The sequence below is a fragment of the Synchiropus splendidus genome, chromosome 14 (genome assembly GCF_027744825.2).
Source record: "Synchiropus splendidus isolate RoL2022-P1 chromosome 14, RoL_Sspl_1.0, whole genome shotgun sequence".
Lineage (NCBI taxonomy): Eukaryota > Metazoa > Chordata > Actinopteri > Syngnathiformes > Callionymidae > Synchiropus > Synchiropus splendidus.
The window spans coordinates 6,155,157-6,176,106 of NC_071347.1; the positions used below are offsets into that span (position 1 = coordinate 6,155,157).

A 20,950-nucleotide genomic window follows, 5' to 3' on the forward strand; every position below is an offset into this window, starting at 1 on the left:
GTACATGCATTCCTCATTCCATCAGAACCAACCCGGATCCTGAAGCAGCCGGAGTATCGAGTGGTCCAGAGGGGCAGGTCCGTGGTGTTTGAGTGTAAGGTGAAACACGACCCGACGCTGGAGCCCACTATGACCTGGCTGAAAGACAACGATGAGCTCCCAGATGATGAGAGGTCAGAGCCATTTATTTTGGGTGACTGCGGTGCTTGAAATGGTTCTGACAGCACAAAGCGATCCGTCTGCAGACTCATAGTGGACGCCGACAGCCTCACCATAACTGATGTGATGGAGAGCGACGCTGGAATCTACACCTGTATCATGAACACCTCGCTCGATCAGGACTCTGCCAGCGCTGAGCTCACCGTCGTGGGTAGGTTGAAGCAGATCACTTTCTTTGAAATTATGGTGTCACCACCGTCTCGGTGTCACGGGCAGTGAGTATGTGAGTCAGCAGTATTCTGTAAACTATACAAAGAGGCTCTTAGTTGACTGTGCATGAATGTTTAATGGCTTCCTTTTGAGCGAGCCAAATAATAACTTTCTGACTGACCACATATGCCACCACCGCCCTTTTGCCTGGCAGAGGCCACGCCCACACCAGCGGTTGTCTACGGTAAAACAAGTGACCTTCAACAAATACTGACTTGTCATTATCTTCTGTTCAGTGGAGCATGGTGCCGCCTGCAAATGCTTTTCATGACATTTTTTTTTCATTTTCCATACATTTTATTTTATTTTTTATGTTTTTTTTCCTTTGCCATCCACTGCTCTATGTAAGTCTTGTCAGACACGAACAGAAGTGACCAGACATTTGATGATATTGTCCCAGTGTTCATAAAGGTACGTTACAAAAGGCTAACTTTTACCCCAGAAATGACATTTGCAGAACAACAATAAAGGTAGACTTTAAAGTAGCTCCCAGTCAGGTGATACCTGGTTTAACCGTAGGGTTATGCCCTTGAGGATTGTTGCAGCAGCCTGAATTGATTTTCTACTTTATGTTTTTTAATTCGTTTTAACCTTTTCCTTGATAGACCTGAACCTGCGCACATGCTGGTTCTTTTAGTGTCCTTTGCTTTTGATTTGTGCAGCGCTATTGCTGCCATCTCCTATAAGCAATAATACCTTGCTCAGAGAGCTTTCCGTGCGAGAAAAGCATCTTGACGTCTTGAATTGCTATATTATGTTTTGCTTCCTGCATAAAATCAGTGATGGTATCAAAAGCTATTTCGACAGTTGCATTACTTATCCTGTGATTATAGTCACCTGACAAGGTCAAAATGATAGATAGATAGATAGATAGATAGATAGATAGATAGATAGATAGATAGATAGATAGATAGATAGATAGATAGATAGGTGGATAGACAGATAGATAGACAGACAGACAGACAGACCGATCGATCGACAGACAGACAGACAGACAGACAGACAGACCGACCGACCGACCAATCGACAGACAGACAGACAGACAGACAGACAGACAGACCGATCGATCGATAGATAGATAGATAGATAGATACAGTACTTTAGATAGATAGATAGACAGACAGACAGACAGACAGATAGATAGACAGATACAGTACTTTAGATAGATAGACAGATAGATAGATAGATAGATAGATAGACAGATACAGTACTTTAGATAGATAGACAGATAGATAGATAGATAGATAGACAGACAGACAGACAGACAGACAGACAGATAGATAGATACAGTACTTTAGATAGATAGACAGATAGATAGATAGATAGATAGACAGACAGACAGACAGACAGACAGACAGATAGATAGATACAGTACTTTAGATAGATAGATAGATAGATAGACAGACAGATAGATAGATAGATAGATAGATAGATAGATAGATAGATAGATAGGGCTACAAGTATGTGGATGAATGCAGATGTCGCCTCCGTTCTGTCGCAGTTGTCGTGTTGGTCCTCTTCAAACATAGGCCTGGAGCCTCCTGCTCTGCTTGGCTGCACACATTAGCACTACTTAATCCAGATCCAAGTAAACCAAGCCCTCAGTTCAGAATGGAACGCATGTGCTGCCGCATTTGTATGCAAAGATGACAAACGCAAAGTCGTCATCTTCGCCTCGCAACACTTGAGGCGTCCTCTCCTAAACGTTTCCTCATCACTGATTTAGTCCGAGCTTTCCACCTTATCAGAACAAACGCAAAACATGATCTTCAATTTGGTGCCTCGTGTGAGCCTGAGAGTCAATTTCATGCATTGTGATTGTGAAGGATGCTTGAGTTGTTTCGTATGCATGGAAGATTGTCTGCATGTTTATCATCAGGGCCACGACATTGTCACCTCCGACACGTATAGAGCCTCAAGAGGGATTCAACCATGTGATTGTTAATGTCTCTTCTTATTGAAGTACCGTAGCTTGGCTGTCTGCTTTTGCTTCATGTGGCATGAACGTCTTATGAAGGTGGATGTGAAGTCCATGTGTGTATATGTTTGAGCATCCAGTGTTGATTTGTGTGGTTTCTCCCACAGAGCGTCCTGAACCCCCCACCGACCTCGAACTGACAGACCAGAAAAAAAGAAGTGTTCAGCTCACATGGACTCCTGGAGATGAGCACAACAGTCCCATTCAGAGTATGTGTGTGTGTGTGCGTGTGTGTGTGCGCGTTTGGGCGTGAAAAATGAATCCTTTTTAAAACAGTGGGACGCCTCCTATGGGGCTGCTGAGTCATTACAAAGGTAGAGTTGAAGGTGGCTATCAAAAATTGAAGTGTTTTGTTTCTGTTCCAAGCAATTTGGTTCACAGAGGCAGTTTGGAAGTGTAATGAAATATGAGAGATGTGTTGAGAGGGAGGTGGGAGAGAGCAGACATAATGTCCCCCATTTCATCATGTCATTGATAAAATATGTATCTTTTTTGGACATTTTCCACTCAAATGATTTCTTCCAAAATGGCAGTGAAAGTGGAGGTGCTCCTTTTGAAGGTCACAGGCACGAAAATAAGATGATAATATACAGCACATACAGCAACTCAAGCGGACATAGTGTGTCTTTCAAGTCTTTCTACCAAACCTATGTGGAGTCTGCACGTTGACTTGTTTGTGGGGGTGTCTTTCGTGCCCTCCAATTTCCTCTCATGCTCCAAACATATGCAGAGATTAAGCGATGGTCCTAAATCCTCCTCAGGTGCGAGTGGTTTTCTGTCTTTATGTGCCTGTCCAGGCTGCCTCTCACCACAAGTCGCTGGGACAGGCTCTTGTCGAGAAGCATAGTAGCACATGTGGTCAATTACAGGAAGCGTGTGCGAGTGATCAAACTAGTCATAAGAAAAGGGTGTATAATTCACATGATGTTCTACTCCCAGAAAAGCACATAAACCTGAGCAAGTGCATTAACAAAATGTTTGGACCAAAAATGGAGACGTCTGTGTGTAATCTGATTGAGAAACTAAGGAAATACTCCCCGCAGTCACTGTCTAGCCAAGAGTGGCATTTAAAACTGTGTACTCTGGCTCTCGAGGATCTGTTGACTAAAACTACAGAATCCTGTTCATACTGTGTCCTTCCTTACTTTAACCCAACAGTTGACACTTTTGTCAACACACTTTATGTCCAACGTTGGACCAATTTTAGAAAAGATTTCAAAGATAATGAAAACATGAATGAATGAATGCTCAGTTCATTTTTAATTGTAATTTTGAATTTGGAGTTGCAATTTCTTACTATAAAATTATAGTCGGTCAGTGGAGTTCCATTAGAATAACGTTTTTTTTTCTTCATATTTTTTCATATAACAATACATTTTTGTTTATTACAACAATTGTTGTCATTTACTGGTGAAGATCATTTTGGCTTCCAGGCCACTAATAATGTTTTCTCTCAGAATTCCTGATCCAGTACGACGATGCGCTCCACCACCGAGGCCACTGGCACAATCTGACCGAGGTCCCTGGATCCAAAACCACAGCTCACCTAAAGCTGTCTCCGTACGTCCACTACACCTTCCGAGTTCTGGCCCTGAACTCCGAGGGCTTCAGTCGACCCAGTCTACCCTCCAGGATGTACAAGACTGACCCCGCAGGTACAGATCCGTCATTAATGTACAGTTAGTTTGATGTCAGAGAAAATCACTTTTGTTTTTTTTCCTGTTTTTAGCGCCTGATGAAAATCCAACTGGTGTGCACGGGTTTGGAACAGAACATGACAATCTTGTAATCCGGTGGAAGGTAATGAAATTGTTGTTTGCTCTCTAATATTTATTTATTAATAGTCTTGATCACAGATAAATACAGTTAGAATATCACTATTAAATTGCTGCTGTTGACTTCCCGATGAGTTGCGTTGTGTAAATCATGTAAATTATGATTTATAAAGACTTAAATTCAAAAGCTGTGGTTCATTTTGATTTTATATAAAAAGTAAAACAGGGCCAAAGGCTGCGAATGGTAGCAAAAAATAGATTTGTTTTCATCTTTTTGATGGTTTTAAATTCTGAAATAAAATCAGAAATTGATTTCTGGAGGGAAAACATTGAAAACACTGAAACTGATACATGACTAGATTTAAGTGTGGACTTTTTAGTAGTTTTATTTGTATTGCAACAAGTTTTCCTCTAGTTTCCCTCGCTGTATGGCACTCAATTAATAGCATGGTCAAGGTTGGTTTGCAGAAGAAGATGGTTTCATGAGAACTTTGCACCTTTCAGCCGCTGACAGGCCTCCAGGCTAATGGTCCAGGACTTCACTACCGGGTGATGTGGCGGCAGAAGAGGATGGACAGTGATTGGACTGCTGAGACGGTAGCCAACCGCTCCCAGTTTGTTGTTTCTGGAACGCCCACATTTGTGCAGTACGAGTTCAAAGTTCAGGCAGTCAACGACTTTGGTTCTGCACCTGAGCCTGCTGTCGCCCACGGATACTCTGGAGAAGACTGTGAGTCTCTGAGTGAAACAGGAGCCTGAGGATTCTGCAACTGCTAGTCTGTGTGCTGTTGACTAGAGCTGGTGTTGCTTTGTCTGCACAGTGCCACTCGTAGCGCCGGGAAACGTGCTGGTGCGCGTGATCAACAGCACTCTGGTGGAGGTGCACTGGGATCACGTTCCGCGTAAATCGATCCGAGGCCATCTCAAAGGATACAAGGTAGAAACGGACAGAAAAAGAAATGAAATGAACATGGAGACCAAACTAGATTGTTGTTCAGGTCTACTACTGGAAGGAGCGAAGTCTCCACAAACACAACCCCCACCACATGGAGAAGCAGATCCTGACCTTCGGTGCAAACCACACGCGTGGCATGCTGCCCGGCCTGCACCCCTTCAGTATCTACTCATTTAATGTCAAGGTCTTCAATGGTAAAGGAGAGGGGCCGGCAAGTCCCACCCAGCAGTTTGAGACACCGGAAGGAGGTAGGATTTACCAGCATTTTAACTGGAGTTAAACCGTGTGCCACACTGAACAGCAATATTTAAGATACTGTCATTTTTGCAGGCCTTTGCTTGGGTTAGTGTTGTATTTAAAGCTGTTTTTTTAACTGAAATATCATGGTTTATTTCATGTCCGTTGTCTTCATAAAGTGAGATGTGTATGGTGTTGCTACTGAAATGATCTCTCTTCAACAGTTGCCAATAAAATAAGTTATGTTGAGTCATCAATAGAAATGATTCAAGTGTAATCATAATAGCGTAATAATAGTTATGTTGAAAAATGGAAAATACTAGTCGGCAATAGTGAAATCTGTCGATGAGTTTTCACAGGAATTTTAAAATGTATTTCCTCATGCTCTATTGGCCATATTTCCCACAGTGCCTGGTGCTCCATCAACCCTCTTGATCAACCCCAATCTGGACTCCATGACCCTGGAGTGGGGTCCTCCTCAGGATCGAAATGGTGTCATCACTGGATACACGCTTAAATATCAGCCAGGTGAGACCAATGCTCATCTAAGTCTCTTGGAGTTTTAGCCATTGATTTGATGACAAGGCGTTTGAAATGTCACCCGGGTTCATGTAGTTTGCCGTCATTCTTTTTCATGTCCTGTGTTGTCATCCTGTTTCAGAATAAGCTGTAGACGTAGAACAATGGTAGCTTAGACTACAGTATTTTATACAAGTCATGTTGCCTCAGTTACAGCAACAAAATTAACAAATCCATTTTTGTCTGCCTCTCAACCTTTTCCTCTTTGTTCCAAATGTTTTCACTTCCACATCTCTTATCATCAATACCTCATCTACACCCCTCTCCCCGACTATTTAACACTTCTTCTCCACCTCCATCTCATCATTCTGTCGCCCACCCGCTCGTCCCTCGACCCCTGTAGTCAATACCTCCAATGAGCTGGGCCCAGTGGAGGAGCTGGCTCTGCCTGCCAATGAGACCTCAGTCACTTTGCTCAACCTCAAGCACAACACTCGCTACAAGTTTTATTTGAATGCCAAAACACTCAGGGGAGAGGGTCCGGCCATTTCACAGGAGGCCGTCACCATCGTGGATGAAGGTAAGTGGACCGCAAGAAGAATGTGACCTCATTTCAAACACCCTAATTTAAATAATTCAATGTGTTTCTAGCTTTGGTTGCTCCCTTTAACATGGATGTTGTTTAACGGATACCTCATCTTTAAATATAATTGAAGCGGTCTTTGTTATAGACTTTACAATGAGTTTTCCAGCCACTTCATAATCACGTTTCATACCTCCTCGTGTCATCCTTCATTTCCGTCTCACCATTCCCATCATGTGACCTGCATCTGTGCGTGATCACTCTTGTCTTGGTGTCTCTGGTTTGTCTCTCCAAGCTCTGATAGCACTGCTTGACGGAGTTGTGTCTACAGGAATCAGTGGTACCTTCATCCTGCATGCTGGGCTAATTGCAGGCTTCACAGCATGAGCGCCGCGTTTCCCGGTTTTAACGATAAACAATGTGACATTGTGATTCATGTTAATTCATTTCTTACTCCTTTCTGCCGTGTGATCGCTGCCTTCATACTGCATCTCCTGCATGACAAGCCTTATGTTCTCTGGAAGTGTGTTTGTGCAGTAAATAATCACATACTAGTGTGTCAGTGTTGGCCTGAACTAAAGAAGTCAATTTCTCCTCATCTGAAAAATGTGTCCATGCTGCCATGAATTCCAGAAAATATACAAGAAGATACTAGGGATGCTCCCATCAGGATTTTTGCTGCCCATCACCGATACCGATCACATGGATTGACAATGAATTGTCACCTTCTGAGACCTTCTGTGTACATGATGTGAAAAAATGAACCATTAAATCATTTTAATCCAGACACATTTTCAGATACCTCTTCAAGGAGGAAAAATAATTGAAAAACCTTGCTGAATGCGGGAACTTTTCTCTCAAAAGGACAAGTGAAAGACATTCAATTTGATGTGAGACGTCACAGTTTGGTGAATCTCTAGAGACTTTCCTATGTCAGTCAAATATTTACGTACTGGCCGCTTGTAGAGCGACTCCGAGAAAGAGAAAGTTTGAAAGCTCCTGATGTTTTTAAAACGTTACAGATTCAGGTGGCTGATGAACGACTCCAAAACAGCGACAGATTTCCCCGTTAACAACACCTGAGAAAGGTTGCTATTATATTATTTATTTCTAGGGCAATTTGCTTAGCGTTCTGAATGGCAGGCTTGGACCAGCGGTTGTTGCTAAGAATTAGCTGCACCAACAGCCTGCTGCTGAGGAACCACTTTCATGAGCCCGAAAACTCTCCAACTGCTCCATCTAGTGCTAGCGCTTTAAATGGTGCATTTAATTTCAATGAGCTTCCCTGCTTAGCATTTTCCCGTGCATGTGCTGCAGGATGCAAACTTTACATGACAGATTGAAAGTAGCTTCATAGCAGACATGCTGCTGCTTAGTGAGCAGCTAGTAGGGAGGAGCAGACACATCACAACCAGCAGGGCTCCATCTGAGCGCCGGCTGTCACACGTGATCAGTTGTTGTGATCGGCAAATGACAGGCAGTGATCGACGTTCACCGATCACGCTGAAATCGGTGACCGATTGATCAGGGCATCGCTAGAAAATGTACTTATTCTGACAGTATTGAGCCTTCACTCATCAAGCTCCCGAATTTCCACATTTGTTTGCATTAGGTTGGCAGTCCAGCAAACAGTGTATCTCAAAAACATCTCTATTTTACCAGCTTTTTATGCATGAATTAACTTGTTTTGGGCATGTGACAAACTTGGCAGTGACAAGAGTCATTTAAGTACCTGGTTTTCAATGTTAGCTTGATGAATTAAAACAAAATGCTTAGATGCTTCGACAATAAGTGCATTGTCTGCGGCTGTGATGACATGAGCAATGACCGGCCAAATGCTGTAGACTTTCAAATTCTATTCCTACAGTATGATCATTTCATGAATCCAAATATTGTCAGAAGCTCCGTCTGTTTTTGCACACTTATTGTCATCACTCTCCTTCCATGACTTGTTCCATGACCATGTTTCCTTTTTTACATGATCATTGTCTTGGATTGCTTTAAAAAAATTGCTCTTTGGTCCGGCAGATGCTGTGACAACGAATCTCTGTAGTGTGATGTTATCTCTGGCGGTGCATTATGTTTCCTGCCTTATCACGATTCGCCTGCTGGTCCCCATCCCTGGTCTTGTTTGTGTGCGTGTGTGAGTCTGAGGTTGATCATACCCTCTCTCATGGCATTCACAGGAGTCTCCAAACCTTCTCATCCCACTGCCCCATCCCTGCCACGTGGGCCAACCCACCAGGGTACAATAAGATCTAAAAGCGCTTCTCTCATGTGTAGTCGCTCCTTTTCAGAAGAGGTTAAAATAAGAGGACGTAATGTGAATTAAACAGCATGGCAGTTTCATCAGTCCTTCTTCATGAGTCACCAGCCGAGCGATCTTGATGATTGTCTTTTCTCTTGTGTGTTCAGCGCCCTCTGACAGTGCTTTTGGGAACATTAGCATGACGATGCAAGAGGACGGGGCCTTGATCAGTTGGGAGTACTTGGGCCCGGAGAAAAACATATATTTACAATACGCAGAGAAAAGCAGTAAGCATCACTACATGAAAACCAAGGTGGCAAGAGACTCCTACTCCATTGTTTTTGCTTGGTGCAGCTGGTCTGGGATCAGACTGAAATTGACTCAGAGCTACCCTGCGTGTGTTTCCACCAGCACCCGGGTGGAATTTTGTTTAGACTTGTAGCACAAACATTGACATGCACCTACAGCGAGGATGTTGCAGTACGACTCTCTCTCACCTGCTGCTCCTGTTTTTTTATAGCCGTTTTCACTAGCTAAGTTTCATTGATTCCTCTTCATTGGCGTCATTCTTTACCGTCTTGGTTTCTACAGGGCTGCACATTAAAGTGTGAAATAATCTCCGTGAAATAAACTCTAAAAGGAAGCAGATATATTTCAGTCAGCTCTTCAGATGGATTCCAATTTGTTTTATATGTTTCATATAATGAGAGCATTTTTTCTCTCTGTGTTCTGCAACACAACTAAAATCTCCCAGCCCGCTATCAGTCAACAATACACACCTTGTTTTATTTCCCATCTGAAATGGAAGTTGTTCTTCTGCTTCAGACAGCTCCGTAGTGGATTTCAGCAAACATACAGGTCATAGAAATTAGTGATGCAATTTGTAACATTTTTTTTTTATCCGTTTGGTGCAGACGAAACATACATTCTAGATTTGCATCGCAGATATTGAGCATCAGGCTTGCAGTTTTCAATTTGAGTAATGATGAAAAGGATCGTACCTTATATCACCCCCCCCAGCTCAGAATACATTATGTGTACTCTCTATGACTGAGACATGTAGAGTCTGAGACACAGAGCAGCTCCGTACAGAACTGGTACACAAAACTAGTGAAGACTTAATTCCTCACAAAAGTGAAACACTTTCAGTTTTTCTAACCTCTTTACGTTGGTTATTGGCTGTACGCATCAAGGGAAACAAGGATCATTTGGAAAATGCACAGATGAATTATCAGCGCGATAAATATTGTGTATCCCAAATATTGTAGCCGAGCAGTCAGTTTTTTTCCTTGAGAAGTGCTAACAAAGCACAGCAAGAACTGTTTTTGTTACACTAAATGAATACTGAGAGGCTCTTATTTACATCAACACAAACGTGCTTTGCAATCAGACATTATTAGGAAGAGATCAGATCTTAATGCAAGCAGTGAGTGAATTTTAAAGTCATTAATTTTCCTCATTAACTGTGCAGCCCTGGTTGTTGTCTTGAATCCACCTTGAACCTTGAATGATTCCAGCTAATGCTAATGCTAAAACAGCACATACTGTATATATATATATGCATCAATTACCAATGTATTCTATGTAAATTCCTTCCTTCCGTGAACGCTTTAGCCATTTCTAAGTTGCTTACTCCAGAAAAACTGTTCTGCAGGTGAAGGTGAAGCGCAGTGGCGGAAAGAGCACGTAAACAGCTCGCAGAACTTTATACTCAGGGGCTTAAAGAAAGGGCTCTCCTATCGTGTGCGTTTGGTGGCTGAAGGTCCCTCAGACCAGGAGCCCTACCTCTCTGAGGAGTTTCTGGTGACGGTCCCAGGTGAGGCAGGTCTGGGCGATTCCCTCCTCTGTGGCCCCTCGTGGTTTTGCATCGTGACGTGTTTAGTTGCTGTATTAGTCTGTGCTGTAACCTAGTGAAGCATGGCCGTGTTGTGTTGTGCTGTGGTGCATCGGCGTCGTGCCAAGTAGTGACCTAGTCTGCAGCGGCGTGCATGAGTAGTGCACGAAAGTATTATTTGCAAACAAGGTTGTTAGTAAAGCTGGATGTCATCTGCATATAGAAGTGTTTTGCCCTTCCAGAATTTTAATGGTCAGCATTTTACCTTTCACATTCATGTTATGGATTGTGTAAACAAGAGCCTCACGATGTGATGACTCCACACCCGTCACTCTAAACCAAACGAAAACACTAGAGAACTCCAAACCACTATGGGTGATTGCTGTGGACTGACACCAGGAAATGCCTCTTAAAGAGGTTCAGTGTCACAGTGGTGGAGCGGAGTGACACTTTAATCTATTTTTGATCGGCTTGTGCAGCCCATCCACTTCACTTCTCATAACAAGCAAGTGGTTTCTGTTAAAGGTGAACAAAAACCACAGAAAAATTGGACAGTTGGAAGAGTGGAGTTGCTAAAATCTTCCTGTCTCCCATCATATCTACTGCGACTGAGTCAGGACAAATGATATAAATGTCAATGGAATTCTGGAGGGGCTGCTCGTGACCTAATCTGATTCCAATAATACATGTGTGTGTGTGAGTGTGTTTTGCGGTATCTGTTCTTCACTTCCTAATCAACTGGCTTCTTTGGCAACTGCACTCTGCTTTGCTCCACAGGACCGATCTAACTTGTCTAACATCTGACAGTGCTAACAATGTAACAATGCGTGCTGATGAGCCGCTCATGCTCAGAGCTGTCCAGTAGCTGATGATGTTACATATCACATTTAGAAGTCTAAACCTGAGGCGAAACTCAAGCGCTGTCTCCTTTCGTCTGGGCAGCTGTGACCAGCAGACAGGTGGACATCGCCACTCAGGGTTGGTTCATCGGCCTCATGTGTGCCATCGCACTCCTCATCCTCATCCTCCTCATCATCTGCTTCATTCAGAGGAATAAAGGCGGGAAATACCCCGGTAAGTTCTTTCTCTTTGCTTCTCTCACGACTCTCTTGGTTTGATTCTCTAATTTTCAACCGCAGTTATCTGACGAAAAGTATTTCGTTTAGTATTCCAACAGCCAAGCAACAGGGTCCCTGAGCATCTTGGTGTTGTGGATTCATGCCAGCAAACTTTTATTGGCTCATGACGTGCGGTCTGGCTGAGTGATTTTGACTTTACGCATTCAGTTCAGAGCCAAGTACGTGGCTACCGGGCTCAATCTTTTTCTCCTGATCTGTTGCTGAATTATTCAACTCAGATTGCTGAACCAAGTCTTTTATTTGACCAACGCTGCTACATCTTTTTCCACATTTTCTTGCACCAGTCTTTATTTTACAACAGTAGCGGTGGCATGTTTTAGGTGTCACGTCTTCTCTGTTTAATTCTCACGCATTTTTAATCGGTTTTAAGGAGAAATGCAAAGGCACACAGAAACTTTGACTCTTCGGTTTGGTTTATTGTTTATTGTTTATTGTCTGTATAGCACTTTTCTTCTAAAGTGTAGTAATTAACATTGACCATTGCAATTGTCAATGAGTAAGAATAACTTTCAACATCAAAACTTTTCATTTAGCCAATGTTTTGATTTTGGTGGCAGATTCTAGCAATGCAGAGAACATAAGCCCTGCTGCCTCCTCACTCACTATTTTAAGTTTTATGTGGCTCTATGGTGACATTAGTCTTCTGTCTGAGTCTGATGGTTCCTCTGTTTGTTGTGTTGACACTTAAATCTGAAGATGAATTCTGCGATCCACTACCTGAACCGCCCACGTGGTACGACTAGCTGTACTCGGATCGGCCTGCGTGCTGACCAGGCCACAACCATCCATGATAAAGTTTGCGTCTAATGTCTTTTCAGTAAAAGAAAAGGAGGACGCACACACCGACCCGGAGTTCCAGCCCATGAAAGATGAAGACTGCACCTTTGGGGAATACAGGTGAGGAAAACAGCTCCGGACTCAAACGCCACAGGGACCTATTTTTCCTCGTCGCCCCTTTTCCAGTCCAGATCAAATCCATTTGACTGGACAGCAGCTCTGCATTACTCCCCCTCTTCTCGCCCAGACTGTACAGCTGAACTCACTAAGAGTGTTGGAGCTCCAGTCCCTTGGTCTCAGGAGACTCAGAAGTGGAGGTGCATCTGCACAAAGCACAAGGGGCTGTGCAATCGGATTGGAACCTTTCACCTATTTCTCGGTGTGATGACATCATCGATTCAGATGCTTTCAGGTCTTTCTGAAATGGGGTGCAGGTGTTTTTTGAATTATCAGGAACAAAACAAAATAAGCTAAAGATGATTCCCCGCCCCCTTCGAACCAATAAGCTACGCATTAGCATGAAGTGGAGTGTACATGTTTCAACACTTTGCCTCTACAGGTGCAAACCGCATCCCGTGACGCTCGCTACATCCTGTTCTCGCACGCCGAGCAAATATTGAGTATTGAAGCACTTTAAGTCTGACTAGCATATTTGAATATTGTTTTTCTATAAGCAAGTTTATCAGATGCTCTTGTTTTATATTTGATATTGATTTTATATCATGTATACACAAACCTGTTCTGGATTTTATTATGCGTAAATGATACATAAAGAGCATATATACAGTATATATCATGGGAATACGCATGGTGTGAAGATCTACTATGAATTTGCATAAGGCAATAACATGTGAATTTGAATTTAAATATAGAATATATATATACATGAAACTATTGCCATCTTTATTGGTGTTCATAATGACAAAATTCATTTTACAGGACCGTTTTTTTTCTTACCTATCTGTGTGCTCATCTCCCATAGCAGTGTTTTTTTCATTTCTTAGTTTGACATATTCTCTACTAACTTGATGCCCTTTTAGGCCCTGCTGCTGCATATGTAGCTGGTCAGTTGAGAGCATTGGCTTGGCTACTCAAAGCACAATACCAACATCTTCATTATTATTAAGTATTCCATGTCGTGTTCTTAGCCAACTATGCATATGTTTTATGCCATTGCCAAATGGTGACCCAGTGCTCTTAATGACAATTCTCTTTTCCATTTGAAACAGGCACCCCAGATAATTGATATGAATAGTCGTGTCCTAAGTGGGACACTGAGCTGCTACAGAGATATAAATCAAACTGCAACAACACTCAGTCCATTGGATTCCATTGGTACGGGGAATTCCCTTCAGCGTTAATAGTGGATGGTTCATGTAGTGCAACTAAGAGAGCAGTATGAAAAACAGTTATATTGAAAGTTGTTCCATCATATGCTCATCCAATTATCATTGTATTATTAGAACGACATCAATAATATAATACGATCATGATGGTCCTTTAGTGTATTAGTCATTATAAACCTGTTGTGTTTTCATGGTGGCATTTCACATGTACCTGAAAATTGGTGACACCAGCTTCTTTATGAGGTTGGAGATGACAGTGGCAAATAAATAAATAACAAATAAATGCAGAAATAAAAACATAATTAAATAAATAAATAATTCCATTACTATGTTATTATGTTTATTTACAAATGTATTTCCTCATTTATGCTTGTGTTCTTCCATTATATTTTTTATTTTCTATATTTTGTTTTTTATTTTTTGCATTTCCACATGTATTGATTCATTTATTTTCTTACTATTGACTATGCATTTCCAGATTTATTTATCCCAACATGTAACCTCACATCATATGGTTCTAGGTAATTCCAGCAGTACATATGTAAATTAAGTGGGCGTTTATTTGGCAAACCTGACAGAAGCAATCCATGGATTTATTTATTTTGTTTTTGGTACCTCATACTGCTGCCGTGTATAAGGGATCTGACCGATGATGAACCTGTGTAACCGACACAAATGTACGTTCACTGTAAATGGGGACACCGTTATTGTTTGTGTTTGATTTAAATTTGAAATAACTTGTTTGTTAGTCACCAGTAAAAACACGTGCAATAAGTAGTGTAAAAGATGTGGGGTTCACTCCAGCTCATGTTTCCTTCCCCCCCAAACATTTCAGTGTTTTCTTCAATGTTGGAAACAGTCTGAAAACTCACACAGCTATTGAATACACAGATGTAAAACCTGCAAGGCATTTTGTACCGTGTTCCCCACAATGCCACGCTCACTGTTTGATCTTAAAGCTATCACAACAAGCTTTCTCAAGTGTGTATAAGTGAGTGCAGTCGTACGGTGTGATTCCTCCGTTCTGCTCAAGTGTAGGTCTCAGAGAAGGTAAGGGTGATGTGTTTTTAAAAGTTGGTGGAACGTCACTGTAACCAAACAAATGCTCGCTATCACACATTCCAGGTCTTCACTGTTGTCATCCAGTTCAAGTATCTGGTCATGAAGCCTTCATCATGTGCATGTCTGAACATTTCGACTGTTAGTTTTGAGCAACACGAGCAGATGATGAAGGTTTCGTGAATGTGCCGTCGACGTTCATCCATGTGGAATGTTGAATATCTTGTTTATCCAAAGAAACGTTTCTTTGCAGACGTCCATGCATTTTGCTGATGTGTGATTTACGACTGTGCTTGCTTTTGGCTGGAACGCTGCTTTAAATTCTTATTCACGTCATTCTGTGTTTCATCGTCATGACCTCAGTGTTGGAGGGTAACTCTTTTGCCACCTCATGCATATTTGGTTTCAGGGGGAATTAAACCAGGATGCTTGACTGTATTCCCCTGTTGCCTGATGGAAACCAACAAACACTCATGGGTGTTGTTTTTTTTTTTTTTAGACATGGAGCCTGCCAAAACTAATTCAGGAAAATATAGTGCTGCCGCATTGTGTTACACCATATGTGGGGCCTGGTTTACTAAACATTCCGAACGAAATGTCAAACCCCTGAAGTAAACACATTCTCCTAAGAAAAGTGTAGATGGCTGAGTTCATAAAACTTAATGGGAATATGCTAAAATATTGAAATTGATTCTGCTGTAGGAGGGACAGATGGATTCAAGGTGAGAGTAGGATTACACTCGGGGCTATGGTGATGGACGGATTGACAGTCGAGTGCTGCCTCCATGGAGCTTGAGGTTTGCTGTCAGAGCAAGGAGGAGGTTGAGGAGAAGCTGTAGTGGTATGAGGTCAGGTACTCGGGATCAGTTATGTACAGTGATGGACAGCGAGTAGAAGAGGAGAGTGCAGACAGGGTGGAACAGGTGGAGAGGACTGTCATTTGTGATCTGTAACAAAAGAGTGGTAGGTAGAGTGAAAGAGAAGCTCTGTAGGACAGTAGTGAGCATGCCATGGTGTGTGTGTTGGAGACAACAGCTCTGACACAAAGACTGGAAGATGAGTTAGAAGTGACAGAGTTGAAGGTGCTCTGGTTTTCATTGGGAGTAACAAGGACCGGACTAGGCACCAGTATATCAGACCTCTTTGAGTCCTACTGATGCATTTGGAGAAAGTTATTTCTGAGTCACCTTCCTACAATAATGTCTTGCAATATTGCCATTACAGAAAGTTAATCCACTGTTTTGGGGAGCACTGAATGTTCAGACCAGCGTCTGAATATCACTTCTAAAATCTATCCTATAATGTGTTAGCGCTTGAAAAGCTTGCACAAACACCTACCACCGACACCAAGACATTTAAATTCCACTTCCTGTTTGGGTGAGTTAGTTAATCTGGCCCTTTGATTCACAACAGTTGTTCATGCTCCATCTAAAAAAGGGCTGACTAATGTGTGTTTCACCTCTCCCACCGTCTCACCTTTAACACCTGCATGTTGTCTTCTCCTTCAGTGACAATGAGGACCATAAACCGTTAAAGGGGAGCCGCACGCCGTCGAACGGGACAGTTAAGAGAGAGGACAGTGACGACAGTTTAGTTGACTACGGGGAAGGAGGAGACGGACAGTTCAACGAGGACGGCTCCTTTATCGGACAGTATAGCGGAAAGAGCACCAGCAGGGACACCGCTGAGGGCCATGAGAGCTCAGGACCCCCCTCGCCTATTAATGCCATGAACTCCTTGAACTCTTTTGTGTGAGCCGGCCTGGTGTCGGGCCAGCATGAGGCGACGTGCTGACCACACTGGGCTGTCTCCGCACATGCTTGGCTCCTCACTCGCATCCCCTGCGCAACGCAAACACTCGTCAAAGAATTTCTCTTTGGAGCGGTTTAAACAGAGCATGACCCTCCAGTTTCTCTATTAACCATGCAACTTCTGCTCAACTTTTTCACATCACTGACTTAAATCAATCTCAGCCACATTCTGATTTTGGAAAGTAATGCCAGCGCAGACTTAGTCACCGCAGCAGCTCTGTAGGAAGAATCACAAAAGCTGCATGGCATGTCACGTGACCCATGAACTCTGACCTGCATGTAACCTGCATATGTTGATCTGGAACCCTCCCCAGAAGTCACAGAATCTCACGCCACACCAAGCATTTTCCTGTTACGCACCCGATCTCTCCATCGCTGGTGATGTTGCCCTTACAGGAAATCAAAATAGAAAACGTCATGAATGTTTTTATGGTTGGTATTTACAAAAACAAACAGCAATGATGGGCAACATTTAACATTAACGCATCATCCAGCTGGCACGGAATACAATTTTTATGTCCCAATATGAGTTAACAGACCTGTATTCTCACTACCCAATAAGTGTGCTTTTCAAGAGCCTTGAAGCATCGGAAATGATTTTCTCATTGACATTCATGAGGCGGCGAGAGGTAACGGGCGTCTCCACGTTAATGCCCGGTGTAAAGGAGATTTGTGTGCGATCGTTGCCTCGCATCCAACGGTGCTGCTGGGTCACCTTCAGCGGCGAGTGCCTTTTATTAAACAGGAATGCCATTTTTACTTACCTACAACTCAGTGTCTTCAGGGAGGATCCAACGGCGAAAATCACAATCGATTCAGCTTCAGTGGAGGAAACGAATCCATAAAACCGTGTACATAGTTATATAATGCTTCAACACTCGCCTTCCTAACTGGTACCTTTTTTTGAGAATCTGTAATGTTCAGTATCTGATTGTATTTCTGGAGTGTGTGAATGTATGAACTGTCTGTGATTGTGTAGGCATGCGAGACATTTCTCTGAGGCACTGTACATTTATACTAACCACACTTGAGGGCCTTTGGGTGGGATCAAGATTTCTTTGCTCTTAACTTGCATCAAGTTTTACTTTTTTAAAGACTGTAGAATATATGTTGAATTTGTAAATACTTTAAGTAATTGTACAGGGACAAGCAGCGTACAAGAGGCAGCCCGAGAGGTGCATGACACAGTTAAAGCCTGTTTATAGGTCTGTATCAAATATAGGTGACTTGTAGAGAGTATATATATATATATATAATTTTTCTCCTTGCTGTGCACCGTGTACATTTCATTGTAACTAAAATGGACAGAAAAATGCATTGGAATTCTGAATTTATTTTAGAGTTGAAAAACTTGGTCAGGAAGGGCGACATGTTGGGTTTGCCGACGCAGGACATCGAGTGTACTACGCTGTTTCAGATTTCTGCCAATCCTATTTTCTGACAGTATTGCCAATGTTTTTGTTTTATTTAAATGCAGATTTGTACTAACAATACTCTTCCTCTGTTTCTATTTAAGTTCCTCTCAGTTTTAGTGCAAGTATGGAATTCAAGCTACAGGAAATATATCGACTGAATAAATAAGTATCTGCTTTCATTTGTGTTGGACTCTTTACTGACAGTACGGATGCCCAGACTGAGTGGAACATAGTGATGGGTAGATGAGGTTTCATGAAACAGTGTCCTGATTTTCTGAGGCCACCAGGTGGCGCTGTCTGCTGTAAAATGTTTGGACTCTTAACTATTTCAATAAAACACATCATTTCTGAACCAAGAGTGCCATCTAGTGTCCCCTGAAAATGTGGACACTGTTTCATTTACCCTGTAATACTGTTTCATGATACCTCATCTACTCATCACCAGTGGCCTGAATGTTGAAGGGCTACAGATAAGGTGGGAAAGATGAAAAGTTCGAAGCAGCCACAATGTAGTCATCCGATATACGGTACATACCACTGCTGCAGTACATGATAGAATCGCTCTTATCCAAGCCTGGAACTAGAATTGACGGACCAGAAATCTGAAATCAAAGCAGACACACTCTGTGAAACAAACATAACCGAGGAACTCAGGCACAGAGATTTAAAAAATGTAATTTAACTTGCCCTGTAGAATTAATTTGAATTGGAAATAGGGAATTGTCCAGCTGTGTTTATTCCCTTCCCTTTTGCTGCCGCCATGTTCTGTTTTTTTCTTTCATTGCCACCTATATGCCCTTCAATGTCATGTGCATACCCACTTGACTTCCTGTGAGTTCATAAGCATACCTCATTTTAAATCAATGCATTTCAGCACTTCGCTTTTCCAAGGTTGGGGTCATGGCGCCTCCTCACCATGCTGCACCATTTTGAAAAAAAAAAGTTCTTTGCAGATGAGCTGATCTTATCAACAGTAAGAAATAAATATCAACAAATGAACTGTGCTTCCAGTGTGTCTGTTTAAAACTTGAACTTGGCCCCAGCCCCTTACAGTCTGCACGCTCTGGTTTTGGTCTAGACTCGATCTCAGGTGGCTGCAGCATTATCAGAGTTTATGGCAGGCACTCGGGCTCAGAATTCGGACACCCGAGGAGGGTTTGTCAGCCCATCCCAGGATACATATGGAATAAGAACCACAATGAGTCGCAAAAAGACCACAGTATGTTTTTGGAAGACGTGTGTTCCTCACACAGAGGGAACAAAGATTCATTCAAGCTGGAATTGAACGTGGTGGTTTCCAATCCAGCCAGACTCCCAGTACTGGTGCACCAGGACTGTGTCAACAGAACATACGTTATGTCTGCCAGAACTACCACCAATTAACTAAAATCTTTCAAAAAAAATTAACTTGGTGGTGTTTCCAAAAGAAAACATGACAACACACAGCTGAGGTTTATCATTATGGGAACAGCATCTACAGTTAGATTGAAGTCAGCTGTGCTGATGCGCTGTCATGATCATCATCATCATACCAACACAAGACCAAGCTGTATTTTTATATTACTTTGGCTTTAAAAGACAGTGCTGCTGTGGCTGGAGTCAGGAGCGTAATAATGAATGAGCATATTAGAGGAAGCGAGTGAGAGTGGAGGGACAGAGACGGATGGGGCATTAGACGGATGGACCTGGGATATATTGGGAAACTGCTGAGAAAAGAGTGTTAAAAATGAGTTTCTATGGCAACCTCCATTGTTTGATATTAACCAGGTCGTCTGTGAGGCCCGAACGTCAAATCAAACTATAGGGTGGCACTCAGCAACACCCGAGTCCTTAACTCATCCATACTCTATAAAACAGGTCTTCCAGTCTTCCACCGATTTAGCATCCACTTGTCAATTCAATTACAGCATCACTGGGGTCACAGTGAGGCAGCATCCAGCCATCTGGAGCGTCATCACAGCGATGGTGTCAGAGAGGGAGCAGGTCTGAGCAACGTTCTCTCTCTGGCAGAGCCGCTCTGCCGTCTGTTCACCCAAAGCCTTTTCCAGGTGAAATTGGCCGGCGGAGTGTCCCCAGGACTGGATGCGACCGGTTCTCTCACTCACTCACTCATTCTTCATATGTGTTGACTTAAAATAAAGCCAATGTTTTTGCAGAAAAATAATGACTTGGACTCATTTCTCCAAAGCTGGAGTGAGAAGCACAAACATTGACTCCCCAGTGATGGGCTGAGAGGCTTTCGTGATTTATCTTCCACGCACGCACATGCTCAGTGATATTCATCAAATGATGCATAATTAAAGTTTGAGCTTTTCACTAGTGTCAGTGCTGAACAGGGTTTTGGAGACGAAGAAGGTGTTAACCAAAGTGCAACCTGGCTCATAAATGCCTGGAAAACCTACCACAATTGAGTGTGTGAGCCTATTTTGTGTTTCTGAACCTGTTTTCTTTTGCCTGTTCTGATTATTGTCTGCTCAGTTTTCAGATTTATCCCTCGGTTCTGTTCGCGTTTTCTCCTGATTTGTGTGACTTGCTGAATGAATACATTTATTCTTGTTGTCTCCTGGCTGCTGTTTACCACTCGCACCTGAGACTTCTGCCCGTTTGACTTTGTCTGGGTTTTTGTTCTGCCACTTCGATAACACTAACCCACTACCTGCTACTGTAGCATTATCTCCACACCCTGAGCTGTCCCTGTGATATCATCATTTCTAATCTGGTCCTTCCTAGTCAGTTCCGATGAAAACATGAGCATGTTCACATCATGGCTGCCCTCATTTCTCTCCTATAGAGCTTCTCTTTCACTCCAGCTACTGCTCCTCTGTCACAGAGCTCCTCTCACAGT

At 42.6% G+C, this 20,950-nt stretch overlaps 1 protein-coding gene across 19 annotated transcripts in view; it reads left to right on the forward strand.

Annotated features, from left to right (window-relative positions):
- Positions 1-18,801, forward strand: part of LOC128771363 (neuronal cell adhesion molecule-like) — a 53,227-nt gene extending 34,426 nt beyond the window's left edge. For 3 of the 19 annotated variants that reach the window (XM_053886764.1, XM_053886768.1, XM_053886773.1), the window contains 16 exons: positions 26-173; positions 246-370; positions 584-613; positions 2,515-2,616; positions 3,865-4,062; positions 4,137-4,207; positions 4,687-4,912; positions 5,004-5,119; positions 5,181-5,385; positions 5,783-5,902; positions 6,297-6,473; positions 8,892-9,011; positions 10,379-10,549; positions 11,501-11,632; positions 12,516-12,594; positions 16,388-18,800. In XM_053886764.1, the coding sequence (XP_053742739.1) occupies positions 26-173; positions 246-370; positions 584-613; positions 2,515-2,616; positions 3,865-4,062; positions 4,137-4,207; positions 4,687-4,912; positions 5,004-5,119; positions 5,181-5,385; positions 5,783-5,902; positions 6,297-6,473; positions 8,892-9,011; positions 10,379-10,549; positions 11,501-11,632; positions 12,516-12,594; positions 16,388-16,634 (2,267 nt within the window). In that variant the 3' untranslated portion in view covers positions 16,635-18,800. Of the gene's footprint in view, positions 1-25; positions 174-245; positions 371-583; positions 614-2,514; positions 2,617-3,864; positions 4,063-4,136; positions 4,208-4,686; positions 4,913-5,003; positions 5,120-5,180; positions 5,386-5,782; positions 5,903-6,296; positions 6,474-8,891; positions 9,012-10,378; positions 10,550-11,500; positions 11,633-12,515; positions 12,595-16,387 lie in introns of all 19 variants that reach the window. The other 16 variants (XM_053886766.1, XM_053886770.1, XM_053886769.1 and 13 more) reach the window with 13 other exon arrangements.
- The last annotated feature ends 2,149 nt before the right edge of the window (positions 18,802-20,950 follow it).